The sequence below is a fragment of the Xiphophorus couchianus genome, chromosome 13 (genome assembly GCF_001444195.1).
Source record: "Xiphophorus couchianus chromosome 13, X_couchianus-1.0, whole genome shotgun sequence".
Classification (NCBI taxonomy): Eukaryota; Metazoa; Chordata; class Actinopteri; order Cyprinodontiformes; family Poeciliidae; genus Xiphophorus; species Xiphophorus couchianus.
This window is the reverse complement of record NC_040240.1, coordinates 24,579,074-24,595,169: the sequence shown is the minus strand read 5'-3', so window position 1 is coordinate 24,595,169 and position 16,096 is coordinate 24,579,074. Positions and strand designations below refer to the sequence as shown.

Here is a 16,096-nt window from a genome sequence, read left to right as displayed (position 1 = left end):
TTAGTTTTATGATTTCACAATTACAAAGCATTTGTTCCAGCTGAAAAAGGTTTGTTTCCCCTTCACCAAGTTAATATTCCTTAATAAAACTTTCGAACTCATTACGGTTGTGCAACAGAAAGACTTAAACCTCATTATCTGATGTTTCTTCTTGACTTCAGTCATGAAATTTGTTCCTTAGTTCTGAGGGAACACGATGAGTCCAGGTTTATTAGTTCAGCACATTTCAGCAACAAAGTTGTTCAAATGATAAAATAAACAAAAAATTATATTGCAGTGGCAAAATAAAGAAACCAAAAAGCTGTAATCCAGACCAGCATTAATCAATGTTTTTAATCTAAAGGTAACCAGGTTGTTTTCAGCCTCGATTTAAAGGAGCTCAGAGTTTCTGCTTGTCTCTTTACCTGCATGTCTTCGCTGAATTACATGTATAGTAGGATAGCGAGTCAACAGCCTGTGGTTGACCATGAGATGAGATCAGCTAGTGGAAAAACAGACGGTGAATTTCTCTCACACACCAAGATCTATAGATTAAGAAGTCTAAACTCCAACCCACAAGATGAGAGTCGAGTTTAAAATGCTGAAGAAGCTTATCAGCTGAAAGACGAGGCTGAACTGCAGGAAAATGTTCAGAAATGTCAGTGAATAGAAGCAGATAATGGACAGAAACTGAGGAAATGTAGCACAAACTATTAACGTTTTACTCCCATGAACAGTTCATCATGTGTTTGTTTTCTGTTCTGTTTTCTCAAACCCTCGGTGGGTCGTGGCAGAAATCGGCTCATACTGGGCCAGGTTCTGGTTCTGGTTCTGCTGGAGTTTTTCCTCTCCACTGTCCCTGTGTGCATGCTCTGTATGCAGGACTGCTGTGAAGGCGACAATGCAACTCAGAGACTGTTGCTACATTCTTGTCCAGGAAGAGAAAATGCTGCAAACTGATGACTGGATCCAATCTGCCTGGTTTCCTTCTACAGAAACTTTTAAAGCTAATTTGAATAATTAACTGAGCTTAATGCTCTGATCAGTAGCTGTGATTAATTGGACTGTACAGTGTGTGACTGAATTATTGGCATCTGTTGTGAATTGGTGCTAAATAAATAAAGTGAATTGAGTTGAATTTCTACCTGCCTGATGTTGGTCAGGACTTTGGCAGCAGCATGTTGGATGAGCTGCAGCTGCCTGATTGATTTATAAGGAAATTTACATAAACTAACCTACTGAAAATTAAAGCATTCAATAATTTTTCAGGATCCTGGTTGACAAAACTGTGTTTTAGATGATAATAACTTATTTATTGAGACTTTGTGGTTGCTACACCAAATGTTTGATATGTAGGTTACGAGAGCCTGAGCACAAATGGCCTTCATGGGAGAAGACCAAGTCCAGAACTCTGTCAACTGCAAAAACACACAAGTCTATCTGATATTAACAAAAGAAATCTCAATGAATTCAAAGACTTTAGGGGATCCATTTTGTGGATTGACGGGACAGAAGTAGAACTTTTTGCTTAAAGCATGACGGTCCTGGATGACCTGATCCAAGTGACAGGATGATGAATTCTGCTCTGCATCAGAAAATCCTGAGGGAAAAGATGCAACCATTAGTTTGTGATCATTAACTCTGACACACTTATGTTACACAGCAAGTCCAGGTCTGAATATAGAAAATAAAATAAAAACAAAACGAAGATCTTGGAGCCTGATCCAGAGTTAAACTCCACTGAGATGCTGTGGCATAAGTTTTAACTATTCATGCTGAAAAACACTCCAAAGTGTCTAAGACAATTCAACAAAGCTAAAATGATGCTAAAAATTTATTCCAGATCTCAAACTCTTGACAGCAGCTGCTGCTGCCAACAGAGGAACAACTAATATTTACGGGTAACTGTTATTGTATTTCTTATGAAATGTATGAAACGACAGGAAGCAGTCCAAGTCAACCTGATTTATTTCCCCTTGCAACATGCAGAGAAAACACAGAGTTTGGTTTGAGCTCTGAGCTTACAGCACAGAAACACTTTATGTGTCTGCACAGGCAGATAAGGAGAAATGGGAGAGAAGGATTGTTAAACAAAGACTAAAAGTTTTTCAACTTGCACTTTCTAAAATATAACTGCATGCATGGTATCACTCATTTGTATCATTATCTAAGTACAGAATGCTCTTCTTAATTGCTCTGCATACCTAAGACCTTTGAAATAAAAATGTCCTCTTCATACCACAAAATCATAATCACAAAAAGCAAAGAAGACGTTCTGATAATGGTAGAGCAATAAAAAATAAATACAAAGTCATGCAGTTGTCATTAAATGAAAAGAATCATATAAATACAAATGAGATATATGAATATTTGTTGTATATTCGAATAAAACTTGAGACAAAATAATAAGGTTCAAAAACTGATTACAATAAAAAGTAATGATAAGGTTACAACCCAAAAGAAAACTCAAAGCAAAAACTTGATGCTAACAATTCATAACAATTCATAACAGTTCATAACAATTCATAACAATTCATAACAGTTCATAACAATTCATAACAGTTTATAACAGTTCATAACAATTCATAACAGTTCATAACAATTCATAACAGTTCATAACAGTTCATAACAGTTCATAACAATTCATAACAGTTCATAACAGTTCATAACAATTCATAACAGTTTATAACAGTTCATAACAATTCATAACAATTCATAACAATTCATAACAGTTTATAACAGTTCATAACAGTTCATAACAGTTCATAACAATTCATAACAATTCATAACAGTTCATAACAGTTCATAACAGTTCATAACAGTTCATAACAATTCATAACAGTTCATAACAGTTCATAACTGTTCATAACAATTAATAACAGTTTATAACAGTTCATAACAATTCATAACAGTTCATAACAGTTCATAACAGTTCATAACAATTCATAACAGTTCATAACAGTTCATAACTGTTCATAACAGTTCATAACAGTTCATAACAGTTCATAACAGTTCATAACTGTTCATAACAATTCATAACAGTTCATAACAGTTCATAACTGTTCATAACAGTTCATAACAGTTCATAACTGTTCATAACAGTTCATAACAGTTCATAACAGTTCATAGCAGTTCATAACAGTTCATAACAATTCATAACAGTTCATAACAGTTCATAGCAGTTCATAACAGTTCATAACAGTTCATAACTGTTCATAGCAGTTCATAACAGTTCATAACAGTTCATAACAATTCATAGCAGTTCATAACAGTTCATAACAGTTCATAACAGTTCATAACAGTTCATAACTGTTCATAACAGTTCATAACAGTTCATAACAATTCATAACAGTTCATAACAGTTCATAACAATTCATAACAGTTCATAACAGTTCATAACAGTTATCACAGTTTTCCTCCTGAGGAAAAGCCAGTGTTTATGTGTGACTGTTATTTTTGTCTGGTAGGTTTGAATGGACTGATTTCTTTAGCATTAAGTAACTGGAAACTTATTTTTGTGTTTTCTCAGAGTTCGGACTCTGAGTCATTTATAAAACAAAATGTTGTAAATGTGAAATGTAATAAAACAGCAAAACAAAGCTGTAACATTTAACCTGGGAATTCATCTTATTCAACTGAAAGAGTCTGTAACAGCTGATCCAAACTGATAACACAAGAAAAGCAACATTGAGATCAAAAAGGAAGAAAATCTGGCATAAAATTATTATGCATAGAAAATGCAATTAACATCACACATGAATAAGACTGCTGAAGTCAATAAAATCATTAAGATGTAATCTCTGCTCTCATTAACAGGTTCTTTTTCTAAATATACCTCAGAAAAAAACACACGTATTTTTCTGGTTTGGTTTTTTTTCACAGATGCTTTTCTGCAGGTGATCACAGAATCGATCAAACCAACACTTCGGACCGCCGTCTCCTTTCCTCCCCATCCTCACACAGTCTGCATCTGGGATGTTTCCACTCTTGTCATCAGGTTGGCCATCAATCCAGAAATGTAAACTAGAGAATGAAGAACAGAAAGACAAAGTTTATCCCAGCAAGTGAAATTCTGCAGACCAACATATTTCCACTTCAATGAAACCTTTCGTCCAGAGGAGATCCGTCCACCCAGAACCACCTGCCTTCTTCCCCTGAGTCCGTCAGTCCGATCCAGAACTTGTCCTCATCATCCACCATCAGGTCTCTCAGTCTTTTGTTCAGGAACATCTAAACAGGAAACGTTGATAAAATAACCGTGAACCTTTTCTGTGACATGAAGAATCATGATGATGAGAAGAAATCAGAGAGAAGCTGAACCTGCAGCAGTTTCATACCTGCTCCTCTCTGCTGTCGATCTTCACCAGGTCTGATCCCAGATCAGCGCAGGAACGTCTGCTGTCATTCCAGGAGGATTTGATGAAGTTGAAGTAATAACATTTTTCTTCATATTGGTCCCAGTCTTTGGCCCATTTCAGGCACATTTTATCTTTAGATACACAATAACAAAGATGTCAGTAGCTGAGTCTCACCAGACACGGATCCAGCTGGACACTGGAGGGTTTTATTTCCAACTGCACCACAGATCACAACAGAGAATCTTATCCTACCGATCCTATGGATCTTTAGATTTAGTCTCCTTTACAGTCCATCATTACACATTATTGGCATTCCGCAACATATAGCTCTAACTTTCAAGACAGGTTTGTTTCCATCAAAACATTTTCCCTATCTGGTCTTCCTTAACTCATGACACGGCCGGCCCTGAAATGAGCCCATACCAAAACTTATCACTAACATCAGTGTAAGACTCCAGCTCAGAAATACTGCAAACGTCTCTGCTGTCAGACATTCAGGCCTTCAGACTCTGACTGTCCCACCTGACTGATTTCTCCTCAGAGCTTCATTCTCCTCTTCCAGGGTTTTGATGGTTTGATTCATTTGTATTTTATCGAAAGCTGATTGGAGAAGGAAATAATAGTTAATGAAGTTACATCATGTGAATTTAAACCTCACAAGTTTTGTCTTATAAACTGAAATCCAGTAAGAATAAACCATCAGGATGAACTCACAGAGTCTGAAGACGACGATGAGAGCAGCAGCCAGCAGACCGACCAGAACCAGCAGAACTACTCTCCCTGCTGGCAGCTTGCAGGTTCTGCTTGGGTTTTCACCTGAGGATCATTTAGAGCAGAACCAGATCAGAACCCGAATCAGAACATGTTTTTACAATGTGTTTTAAATGTAAAAAGCTTAGATATGTTCTAAAATTATTTTAAGATGGTTTTCTTTTTAAAAGAGGAAGTGACATCACATTATCACAGCTGACAATGATGCTATGAAAAGAATAATGATGTTTTGCTTCACATGTTTTAAGTCTTACTAAAAACTGTTTCTTTCAGTTCAAGTGATTTTTCTCTTCTCACCTTCACCAAATGTTTCTCCAAGGTGATCATGAAGTTTCTTTACATTTTGTAAAATCAGACGTTCTAGATCACAGATTTTCATGCTGCTGACATTAAAAACTTGTCATGTTCTGTGTTTTTCTGTGTATTTATTTAGAGTTTTCTGTGTCCCTGAGTCTTCGTCTTGTCCTGTCCTCCCCTTGATTGTTTCCCAGGTGTGTCTCGTTTCTGTGATTACCCTCCCGTGTATTTAGTGTCACCTGTGTCTCAGTGTCTCTGTTGGGTCCTTGTCAATGTGTCTTGTCCATGCGTGTAGCCTGTTGCTACCAGTGCTGAGCCTTAGCCTTCTGCTCAACTGTGCCGCCAGGTTTTGTGGACATTGGAAATTATTTGAGCCTATTTTCACCATTAAATCACCATAATCATCTCATCTGGGTCTGCTGCATCTCCCTCACCGCTTCCACCACAACAGTTCATGACAAAACTACCACCAAAACAAAATATGACGTATGATTAACTTTGTTTCACTTCCTCATTTTCTGTAGCTGCACTTTAACTTTAGACACTTGATGACTTTAATTTCTATTATTACTTTTTGTTTCCTTCCATGTCAGAGAAACAAGAACATCTCAGACTTTATTTACTGATATGTGAACTTTATGCATTGATCTGATCCTGCAGTAAATGGGCTGTTTAGTTTCACACACAGCTGTTTTCTTCCAGTTCAGATGTTGCATGTTGTCTCTAAAGGCAGTTTGTGTTCAGTCTGGTTGATGTTTGTCTGATGAAGACCACTCACCTCTGGCTGCAGCTTCTCCATCTCCTTTCTGCTGGTTTACCTCCATATTTTCCTTCTTACCTTCTTCACAGCTCTGTTGACGTCTCATCATGGAGACGCTTCACAATAAGGAAAACTCTCTGACAAAGACACAGTTATGGTTTCTATGAGCACTTACAGCCAATTTGACTTTTTTCTCAATAAACTGTCCTAATTAAAGAGTTAAATTATTGACCAAAAACCCAGAATATTAGATCTACAACAAATTATATTGATTTATATTTCTCCTGTGTTTGATTTCAAATTCTTTTAAACGACAGTTAGTTTAATCTTAACATAAATGTCTGCAATGATATTTTCCAGTGCAAGGAAAACAAACATTTCCTTTGAAGTTTATAAATGTTTGCGTCTCCTCTGATGTTCTGTTAATATTCAGAGGACAGAAAATGATCTGGACTCACCACCACCGTGTCCTGGCTCCACTGCAGACTCCTTAGACTGAAAATCTGCTCGGTAACTTCCTTTCTCACAGCTTTGTGTTGAAGAAACTTCCTGTTGAACTTGAACGATCATAAAGAGGCTTCAACTGTTTACTTCATTATTCTTTTCCATAAACAATTATTATTGTTTTTATTAACATCACAGGTCTTGTGTTAGATGGTAACTGAGACTCTAAAGGTTTTCAGGTGATTCATATGATGGGATGTTTGAGGTTTATGACATCATTTCCTCTGGTTCGTGAAGTCACAAATAAAACTTTGACAATAATTGAGCCTTTTATCTTTCGTGTTTTTTCATTCATATTTTATTTGTTACATTTTCTTCATAAAACCAACTTGAGCTCTGGTCATTTTTTTAGACTCAACTGAACTTCAGACACATGACTGAGTTCCTGCTGCTTGTTCACAGATACTTTTCTGCGGATCGCTGCAGGACGTATCGAACCAGGACGTCGGATCACCAGAACCTCCTCTCTCGCCCATCCGCACACAGTTGGCTGCTTTCAGGCTGGCCCTGCTCCAGTTGTCTGGTTGGCGCCAACCCCAAAAGCTCAAACTACGTCATGAAAAACAGAAAAACAAAGTTAAACAAGTCCCACTGTTTCATTTCTTAAATACTTCCTTAGCAATGAAACCTTTGGTCCAGCGGCAATCCATCCACCCACAAGAATCTGCCTTCTACTTCTGAGTCCGTCAGTCCGATCCAGAACCGGTCCTCATCATCCTCCATCAACGCTCTCAGTCTGACCTCCAGGAACATCTGGACAGGAGAAGTTGAGGTCAGGGCCGGCCCAAAACCTTTCGGGGCCATGGGCAGCTTTTTATTTGTGGCCCCTCCACCCCCATAACAACATGGCGACACCAGACACTTTATCATTCCTAAGCTACTCTATTGGTTTAACATCTATCATTAGCATGTTTTGTAACTAGATCATGTCATAGCAGCGTTGTTACGGCTATTGATTTTAACCTGACAGGAGTAACAAACTAAAACATTTCATTTGGATTATGAAATGCAGACTGGCCATATTAATTTAACTGTTTAAAGGACAAATATTAAATTTACAGTAAACAAGATAAGTTTGATATCTTATATTTCCCCAACACTGACAGCAGGAAGAGATTAACCATTATTTACACAACAATTATAAAATCAATATGTAAATTGTTTTTCCATTTAGTTTGTATTATTAAATGTTACTTTTATTATATCTATGTTTGATCATGCTGGCTTGGTGCTCTTGGGGTCCCCCTGGTGGCCAGAGAGAAGCTGAACCTGCAGCAGTTTCATACCTGCTCCTCTCTGCTGTCGATCTTCACCAGGTCTGATCCCAGATTCTGACAGAAACGTCGGCTCTCAGTCCAGGCTGATCTCACGGTGTAAAAATAATAACATTTTCCTGCATGTTGCTCCCATCCTGCCTCACACTTCAGACAGGTTTCCTCTTCAAACACAACAACGTCTTCTGTCATGTAGTGCGGCGTTGAAGGTGGTGAGGGAGACGCTGTAGACCCAGGTTGAAGTGAAGATGGTAATTTTAATAATTAATCCTGTTCAAAACAGTCCACAAAGTTCTGGCGGCTCGGCTGAGCAGAAGCCAGGGCTCCCACCAGTAGCAACAGCAATATCTGTGGCAAACAAACAGGTACACAGAAAAGAAGCGCCAAGCAACGAGGACCCGACAAAACACAGAGACACAGGTGAGACTAAATACACAGGAGGTAATCATTGAACGAGAAACACCTGGGAGTAATCAAGGGGAAGACAGGACAACACAGAGACTCAGAGACACAGGAAACTCGAAATAAACACACAGAAAAACACGGAGCATGACATCTTCAGTGAATCAGGAGGAATAAATCTCTGTTACTTTATAATGAAGCTCCCCTTTGTTCGTAGACATGGTGTTAATTCATCTCTAAACATTTTATAAATCATTAATAACTGTTTATTATGCACTCATTAAGGGTGAGAAGGAGAAAAAAATCTCCCAGTTTCCTGCCAAATAGTGAGCCAAGTCTGTTCACCTTTAAATTTTATTTAGAGTTGTTATAATAAAAATTTCAGATTACATTGTAAGCATAACAAAACATAATTTTTTCAGCTTATAGTGTCTTTCTCACCTTTAATTAATGTATAATAAACAGTTATTAATAATTTATTAAGTGTTTATAGAGGAATGCATAACATATCTGTAACCTATTGATTAGCCCTGTATAAATGGAGCCTCATTATAATTAACCATAATAAATGAAACACTGACCAACATTTAATTTGTAACGATGGCACTTGGCAAAATGTTTCAATTGTTTCAATTGTTTCAGCTGTTGACTGTTTGTTCTATGACTTTGTATTTCTTTGTTTTCATGATGTAAAGTCCTTTGAACTGCCTTGTTGCTGAAAGGTGCTGCACATATAAACTGGATTGATCTTTACTGATTATTGTTAAGTTGTTCTGAGATTTCTGTAGATGTTTGTGTGATCTGGAGACAGCAGGAGGCGTCTTCTGTCCTGCAGCTACAATCTAACTTCCTGTCTCTGTCAGTCCATCAATGTCTCTTTAACTTCATTAGAGGACAGAAATGAGACAAAGATTAAGTCCTGAATTTACTCTCCAAATGTGAATTGATGCATCAACTCTGACATTTTCCATCTGAACCTGGAAACCTCCAAACTCTGACAGCCTCACCTGAGACATGTTTCCTCACATCTTCTTTCTCCTCTCTCTGGTTTTTATTGGTCATCAAATAAGCAGCATCTGAATCAAAAACAACAAAAGTTATTTGGTTTTTACACAAACCTGAACTTGGTGTTTCCCACCAAACATATCAGTTGAACTTTTCAGAAAAGGAAAATTAGATTGTAAACTCACAGAGTCTGAAGATGATGATGAGAGCAGCAGCCAGCAGACCGACCAGAACCAGCAGAACTACTCCCCCTGCTGGCAGCTTGGAGGTTCTGCTTGGGTTTTCACCTGAGGAGCATTTAGAGCAGAACCGGATCAGAACCAGGAGACTCTCAGAAGCTAACATCAACCTGACATCGACTCTAAAGAAACTGGCATCAAATCTGTCTGTTCTGAACTTTTTATTTTAGTTTTAGATAAACATATCATAGTTGTTAATCTGTGAAAAAAAGTCAAGCTCCTCTGCCTTCTCCCAGTGCTTACTAGAAACAACCAATCAGAGCCTGGAGGCGGGACTTAGTGCTGTCAATCATCCCTATGTTTGACAGAACTTGCTCTCTGCTACGATGCAGCTTCTTCCTATCAACAGAGCTTTTCATGAATGCTACGGCTAGTTAGCATACCAACCAATGATGGCAGATAAACAGTTTACTTCTAACTGTAAGTTGCTTGTCCACCATTAGCATGTTTAGCAGCAAGTACCAGAGGTTGATTGACAGCTCTAAAACACTGCTCCTAGATCTGATTGCTTGTTTCTGACTTGGAGCTTTACGTTTCTACAGACAGCAGCTCAGGGAGGAGGTGGAGAAGATCGATCTGTTCACAGATTATTTGTCTCCTATCATTCTGACATGATGACAGTTTTAACAAATATGTAAAAACAAAATTTTTATAGAAGTTATATACTTCAGCTTTGACTCCCCAGGACAAAGATTAAAATGTCTCTTTGGACAAAATTTTCTTTCCGCTCCTGGAACTGCAGGAGTTTTCAACCCAAAACTTTTCAGGTGAAAATATTTGACTGATAGAAAAACCTTAAACCTGGTTTAATAAAGTTTCTGCAGGAAGAACCTTACAGGCTCATCCACTCCCAACACAACGAGACTTTGTAATTTCTAATTATGAGTTTTATTAATAATTGTCATAAGCAATTGTAATAATTATTCAAGCCTGAAGAATGACGTTCTGTTGTCTATCAGATATGCAGCAACAGGAAACATGACAGTTAGTTTTTCTATTTTTCATCAACTTCTTCCCTTTCTGTAGTGATAGTTTCTGCATTTACTTTAAACACCAGACCATTTTAAAAAATAAAATTATTTCCTTCACGCCAAAAAATCCATCAAAACTTTGAATTTTGAATGTGTAAAAAAATTAGTTTGTGTTCAGTCTGATGAAGACCACTCACCTCTGACTGGCTCTTCATCACCTTCCTGCTGATTTACCGTCACATTCGTCATCCTACCGTTTTCTCTGATCGGTGTCGCCATGGAGACAAACAAAGTTTGTCCTCAGAGTCACATAGATGTGCAGCAGCTTCACCAAATAAAAACAATTTCCAGTTCAGGTTTCATTTTCATAACATTTCTGTTCAGATGCTGCCATCACTCTGCTCTTCAACTCCAAATTTAAATTGAGAAGGAATTTTCTGCATATAGAGAAAACCTCCAGAGTTAGACGGCAAATCAAAAAAATGTATGTTGGATTATTTAAATCAAGATTCACTTCATTTATTTTAGGTATTTTCTGAATAAAAACAGAAATACCTGCATGCAACCTGCAAAAAAACCATTAAATTAGACAGAAAGAAGACAAAAACAAAGTGTTAAATCAACACAATTATACATAAATACAGATATTTTTTTGTTTTTCTTGAGAAATTCTTTGAGTATTTATTGAACGGAAAACCAGCTAGACTCACCTTCAGTGTTTCGTCCCTTCTCTGTCCGATTGAAGATCTGACCGTCACCTTCCTGTTGCAAAAGCTTTGTGCTGAGTTGAAGGAAGGAACTTTCTTTTGAGCTTAAATTAAGATATTGGCAAAGTCAGCGAAGTTGTGTAACATGTTGTTAGAATATTAAAAACTTGTCACGCTCCTGTAGGGTTTGTGGTTTCTTGCCTGTTTTTCTCTCTTTCCTTTCCTTGTTCAGGTGATTTCTACCATGTTCTGAAGTCATGTTCACCTGAAGATGATGTTTCCTGATAGCTGGAGAATAAAGGTTTGGTTCTTCTTTCCTGCATCTGAATTAGAGTCAGTCATGACTGTGGTCTCAGCTTTCCTTCTGCTGGAAACATGAACACCAGGTTCTGTGGATAACGGTCAGCGCTGGTGTGATGATACTGGTCATTTCTCTTTGAAAATATCACCTGATTTATGATGTAGCACAGACTGGGTGAGTTTTGGTTACAGAGAAAATAACTTTAAATGCATATTCTTGAAACTTCATCATTTTCATGTTTCACATCTTTTTTTGTAAAATAAAAAGTGAGACCTCTAAATGAAATGATATTGCTGCGAGTTCTCAGATGATGTGTTTTTTTAATGTCTGATTTTATTAATAGATCACAAAATAGAGGTTGGGGGGCGTGCTGCGGTGGTGCAGCGGGTTAGCACGCCCCACATTTGGAGGCCTTGGACGTCGCGGGTTTGACTCCCGGTCCTGACGACCCTTACCGCATGTCTCCCCCCCTCTCCTCGTCCTCCTTCCTGTCTGCCTACTATAGAAAAACGTACGAGCCACTAGCGCAGCAAAAACTCTATGAAAATAAAAATAGAGGTTGAAATTATTTCTACAATCTTTATTCATGCATTTATTTTTGGAAATGTGTCATCTTGAAAGATACATTTGACATTTTTAGCTAATTAAAAGAAAAATACATCATATTTCAGATCAATTTACATAGAAAATATGTATGAAAATGTTTTTAATTGACAGTAAATCAAGAACAGCAGCTAAGGGAACAATTATTAAAGCAATGTGATTAAATGGTTTTAAACTTGATGATTGAACCTCATTACCTCATTGTTCAATAGCTACAATAAAAACAAGAAGCTTGTAAAAGCTGAAAAAACATTTGAATGATTTTACATATTTAGCAGGAGACCTGTTGTTACAGAAAGAGAAAAATAAGGTAAAGATCTTTTAGAATCAGAATATTTATCTGGTAATCATCTTTATAAAATGTGCAGAGATATGAAGCTGTTTTCTGGACTCAATTGAACTAAACACACAAACACAGCTGCATTTCTGCTGCTTTCTCACAAATACTTCTCATCATCATCACAATCTCTGTCAAACCACAGGATCTCCTCAGAGTTTTGTCTTCATCATCCCCACACAGTCCATGGTATTGTTACATTCACCTCCTGTTCCTCCTCCTATGCCCTCTGGCTGCTTGTTTCATCTTCAAGAGATCAGAACAAAGACTGTAGTAAATCAGGAGAAAGAAATCTTCATAGACAGTTTCAGGTTTTATGTCCTGCAGCTACAATCTAACTTCCTGTCTCTGTCAGTCCATCAATGTCTCTTTAGCATCACTAAAGGACAGAAATGAGACAAAGATCAAACCCTGAACTTACTTCTTGTTGCATTAGTTGGTGGAAACGTTGAAGGTTCTGGACGTGTTGGAGGAGGACATGTTGGAGGTGGACATGTTGGAGGTGGACATGTTGGAGGTGGACATGTTGGAGGAGGCGGAGATGTTGGTGGAAGTGGTTCTGTGGTTCCAGAAGTAGGATAAGAAGGCGCAACGGGACAAGATGGACATGTTGGAGGAGGAGGACATGTTGGAGGAGGAGGACATGTTGGAGGAGGAGGACATGTTGGAGGAAGTGGTTCTGTGGTTCCAGAAGGCGCAACGGGACAAGATGGACATGTTGCTGGTGGTGGACATGTAGGCTGGTCGATGCTTTCTGTTTAAAAATAAATGTCAAATTAAATATTTGAACTGAAGTGTGACAGACTCCTTTATTGCAGGAGCTCAACAGAAAGCAAACAAAATTCTTTCACTGATTCTTATCGCTTAACTTGGGTAGAAGATTAATTTGGCTCTTCCTCTTCATCACTTCCTCTTTATCTTCAGTCTCAATGTTTCTGACAGTAAAGCCAGTTAATATTTGACAATGATCAAAAATTGATTTTATCCGACATTAAATATCTAGGTTCAGGTTCTATTAACCTTTACTTTTCATTAACACAAAAAGTTCTTTACACCAGTTTTTCTGTTTCTTTTCCTGCTCTGACTTCTCAAACGGTGGATGTATCAGACGGCTGCTGGTGCCGAGCCAGTTACCAGCAGGTTACCAGCAGGTTACCAGCAGCCACTAGTTACCAATCTAGTTCAAATCCATGTGAACTAGATTGGTTAATTAATTGGAATTAATTGAAATTATTTTTTGCAAAGCATTTGTGATGAATTGGTGCTACGTAAATAAATTGAACTGAATTGAATGTTTTATGCTGAATTAAAGAAAATGTATTGGTGATGAATATGTAAATATTTTAACATTGTTATAATAATTAAAATCCCAGATCTGTCGGCTCTAAATGAAACTCTGAGTCTCACCTGAGCGGTTACTCTTCAACATTTTGATCTCCTCATTCAGGCTCTGGAGAGTTTTGTTGTTCGTTATATAAAATATAACTGGTTAAAGAAGAAAATATTATGATCACCAAAATACAAAATAACATTTGCCATTATTTACAAACTTACTGTGTAAAAAGTAACATTTATTTAATATCATTTTACTCCAGAAGCTTCTGTGATTTCAGTGGCTGGATTAATAGCTGATGAATTTTTCAACTGGTTATGTAACTAATGACTATAAAGAATATTCAAAACCAGCAAATATAAAAACAAATAAAAGACAAGACAGTAAATGTTTTTTTGCTAAAAAATTATGTTTTGAATCACATTTAAATATAAATTTAATATTAAGAGGTTGTTTGTTTGATTTCTCTTCATATTTTCACAGGTAACATTTTTGTTCAAACCCAGGCCGCTAGCAGCAGCTGCCAAGAGAACGACGAGAGTGATCAGAACCATCAGAACCGCTGGAGACATGTTGGACTTCCTGTCCCGTCTGGGTTGTTGAACATCTGCATCTGAGAACAGAAAATCAGAGGGGAAAGGATATCTGATCACTGCATACAAACATGACGAACAATATAACACACAGTGTACCACACAGATGAAAGACGCTGTTTTTGTTTAATGTGAACAGATAAATCCTTTGTGTCTGAAACAGAGAGACAGAATTATCTTTTACTCTCCCTCAGGTGGGAAACTCAGTTATAGAAGCAAATTGGAAGCATATAAATTCAGACAATGGTAAAAATGCATAAACAAATAATTGCACTGCAAGTTCAAATTTACAACATTAAAAGAAATCTGCTGTAACTTAGAAAAGCACGCCCAGATTCAGAGAAATCTGCAGCTGTATTTTTCCAGATAACAGAAACACAACAGACTTTTTACAATTAGATTTACATAAATGAAAATTAAGACTAAAATTCAATAAACCGATGTTCAAATGACGAACAACAAAGATGTTGCATTGCTGCAAAAAATGAGAAGTTAAACACTTTGTTCCCTGAGGTGACATATTTCATAGGTAGGAAGCATCTGATGCTAGCAATAATAAAACAATAAATAAACAGAAACATCACCTCACAAGTGTAATCAGTCATAAAAAATCCTATAAATCTGAGGTTATTTATTCATAACCATTGCAGATGATTTACAAAATTGAATCGTTAAACTAAAAATGAAAATATTTCTTTTTCTTTTCTGTTTTTACCCCCAATCAGAGACTTATGGATATGTTTATAATCAGATTTTTTAAATCCATTACAATTTGTCCAAACTAAGGAGTTAAAACCCTTTTGTGACAACTTCCCTGTAAATATAAAACCCTACAATAAAACTCATCAGGAAATGACAAACAAACCCCAACACAAAACGTTACATGGAAATGGGTTTTATGTACAAAGAAAATGACGTAAAACATGTAAAATAAAATTTATTCCACATCAGATTACATTTCTTTAAAAAAGTAAATTCTGCCATCAACTTCTCTGTGATTAAATTAAATAAAGTTTTGCTCTTTTTTGTGTGTACATAAATATCTTCATCTGTAAATATTTTTACAGATGAAAAATGACACTCATATCACCAATGTACACAGCTGTGTTTTAAAAAAATAAATAGCAATAAAAGCATAACAATTCTTCACACACAAGCTGCTTTCAGAGATAAGTTTTTGTTCAAACCTTCCCGTTTCGAAAGCTTGACTTCAGCATAAGTGCTGTCAGTCGATGAAGAATTATTATCTGCACAAAAAACATGAAGAAATAAATCAGATGGAGTCAACATGAGTTTAGTTTTCACTGTGATGCAGAAAAGCATGATTAAAAAAACTCACCTTTGGTCGTTGATTTGGTGAACTTCACGTCAGAGTAAGTTACATCAACTTCAGGCATGATTCTGCTGGGAGTCTGAAAGAGAACCGCAGGTCCGGAGAAACGAGGAGCTTTTAAAACATTTCCTGCAGGCGGGGAGGAGACAGACGGGTTCGCTTTAAAACAGATGACATCAAAGGCATCAGTAATAAAAACAAAAATTATTTCCACATCAAAATTATCTGTGTTCTAAAGAAATTGATACAAGATAAAATTAAAAGTACTTCTTAAACCTTTTTACATAAGTAAAAGTTAAAAAGTGCAGCTTCTGTTTAGTCAGGAGTAA

The 16,096-nt window shown here is 36.9% G+C and overlaps 3 protein-coding genes across 4 annotated transcripts; all 3 read right to left on the bottom strand.

The window, feature by feature from the left end:
• Window positions 1-4,074: 4,074 nt before the first annotated feature.
• On the bottom strand, window positions 4,075-6,229 carry LOC114156280 (CD209 antigen-like protein E). Its single transcript, XM_028036623.1, has 5 exons — window positions 6,184-6,229; window positions 5,052-5,153; window positions 4,860-4,937; window positions 4,317-4,468; window positions 4,075-4,209 (listed from the first exon to the last, which is right to left on the bottom strand). Exons 1-5 carry the CDS (start codon window positions 6,227-6,229, stop codon window positions 4,075-4,077), a joined length of 513 nt encoding a protein of 170 aa, XP_027892424.1.
• Window positions 6,230-6,356: 127 nt separating this feature from the next.
• Window positions 6,357-12,128, bottom strand: LOC114155568 (CD209 antigen-like protein E). The gene is made up of 7 exons (XM_028035512.1): window positions 11,271-12,128; window positions 10,758-10,885; window positions 9,536-9,637; window positions 9,353-9,421; window positions 7,956-8,167; window positions 7,298-7,422; window positions 6,357-7,218 (listed from the first exon to the last, which is right to left on the bottom strand). The coding sequence occupies exons 2-7, from the start codon at window positions 10,837-10,839 to the stop codon at window positions 7,035-7,037; spliced, it is 774 nt and encodes a 257-aa protein (XP_027891313.1). The 5' UTR covers window positions 10,840-10,885; window positions 11,271-12,128; the 3' UTR covers window positions 6,357-7,034.
• Window positions 12,129-12,467: 339 nt separating this feature from the next.
• Window positions 12,468-15,887, bottom strand: LOC114155570 (extensin-like). Of its 2 annotated transcripts, XM_028035515.1 has the most exons (6): window positions 15,774-15,885; window positions 15,622-15,681; window positions 14,344-14,454; window positions 13,916-13,993; window positions 12,930-13,262; window positions 12,468-12,754 (listed from the first exon to the last, which is right to left on the bottom strand). In XM_028035515.1, the coding sequence occupies exons 1-6, from the start codon at window positions 15,829-15,831 to the stop codon at window positions 12,729-12,731; spliced, it is 666 nt and encodes a 221-aa protein (XP_027891316.1). In that variant the 5' UTR covers window positions 15,832-15,885; the 3' UTR covers window positions 12,468-12,728. The 2 variants fall into 2 exon arrangements, with proteins under 2 accessions (XP_027891316.1, XP_027891317.1); XM_028035516.1 differs by lacking the exon at window positions 15,622-15,681 and having other exon boundaries at window positions 15,774-15,887.
• Between the last annotated feature and the right edge of the window lie 209 nt (window positions 15,888-16,096).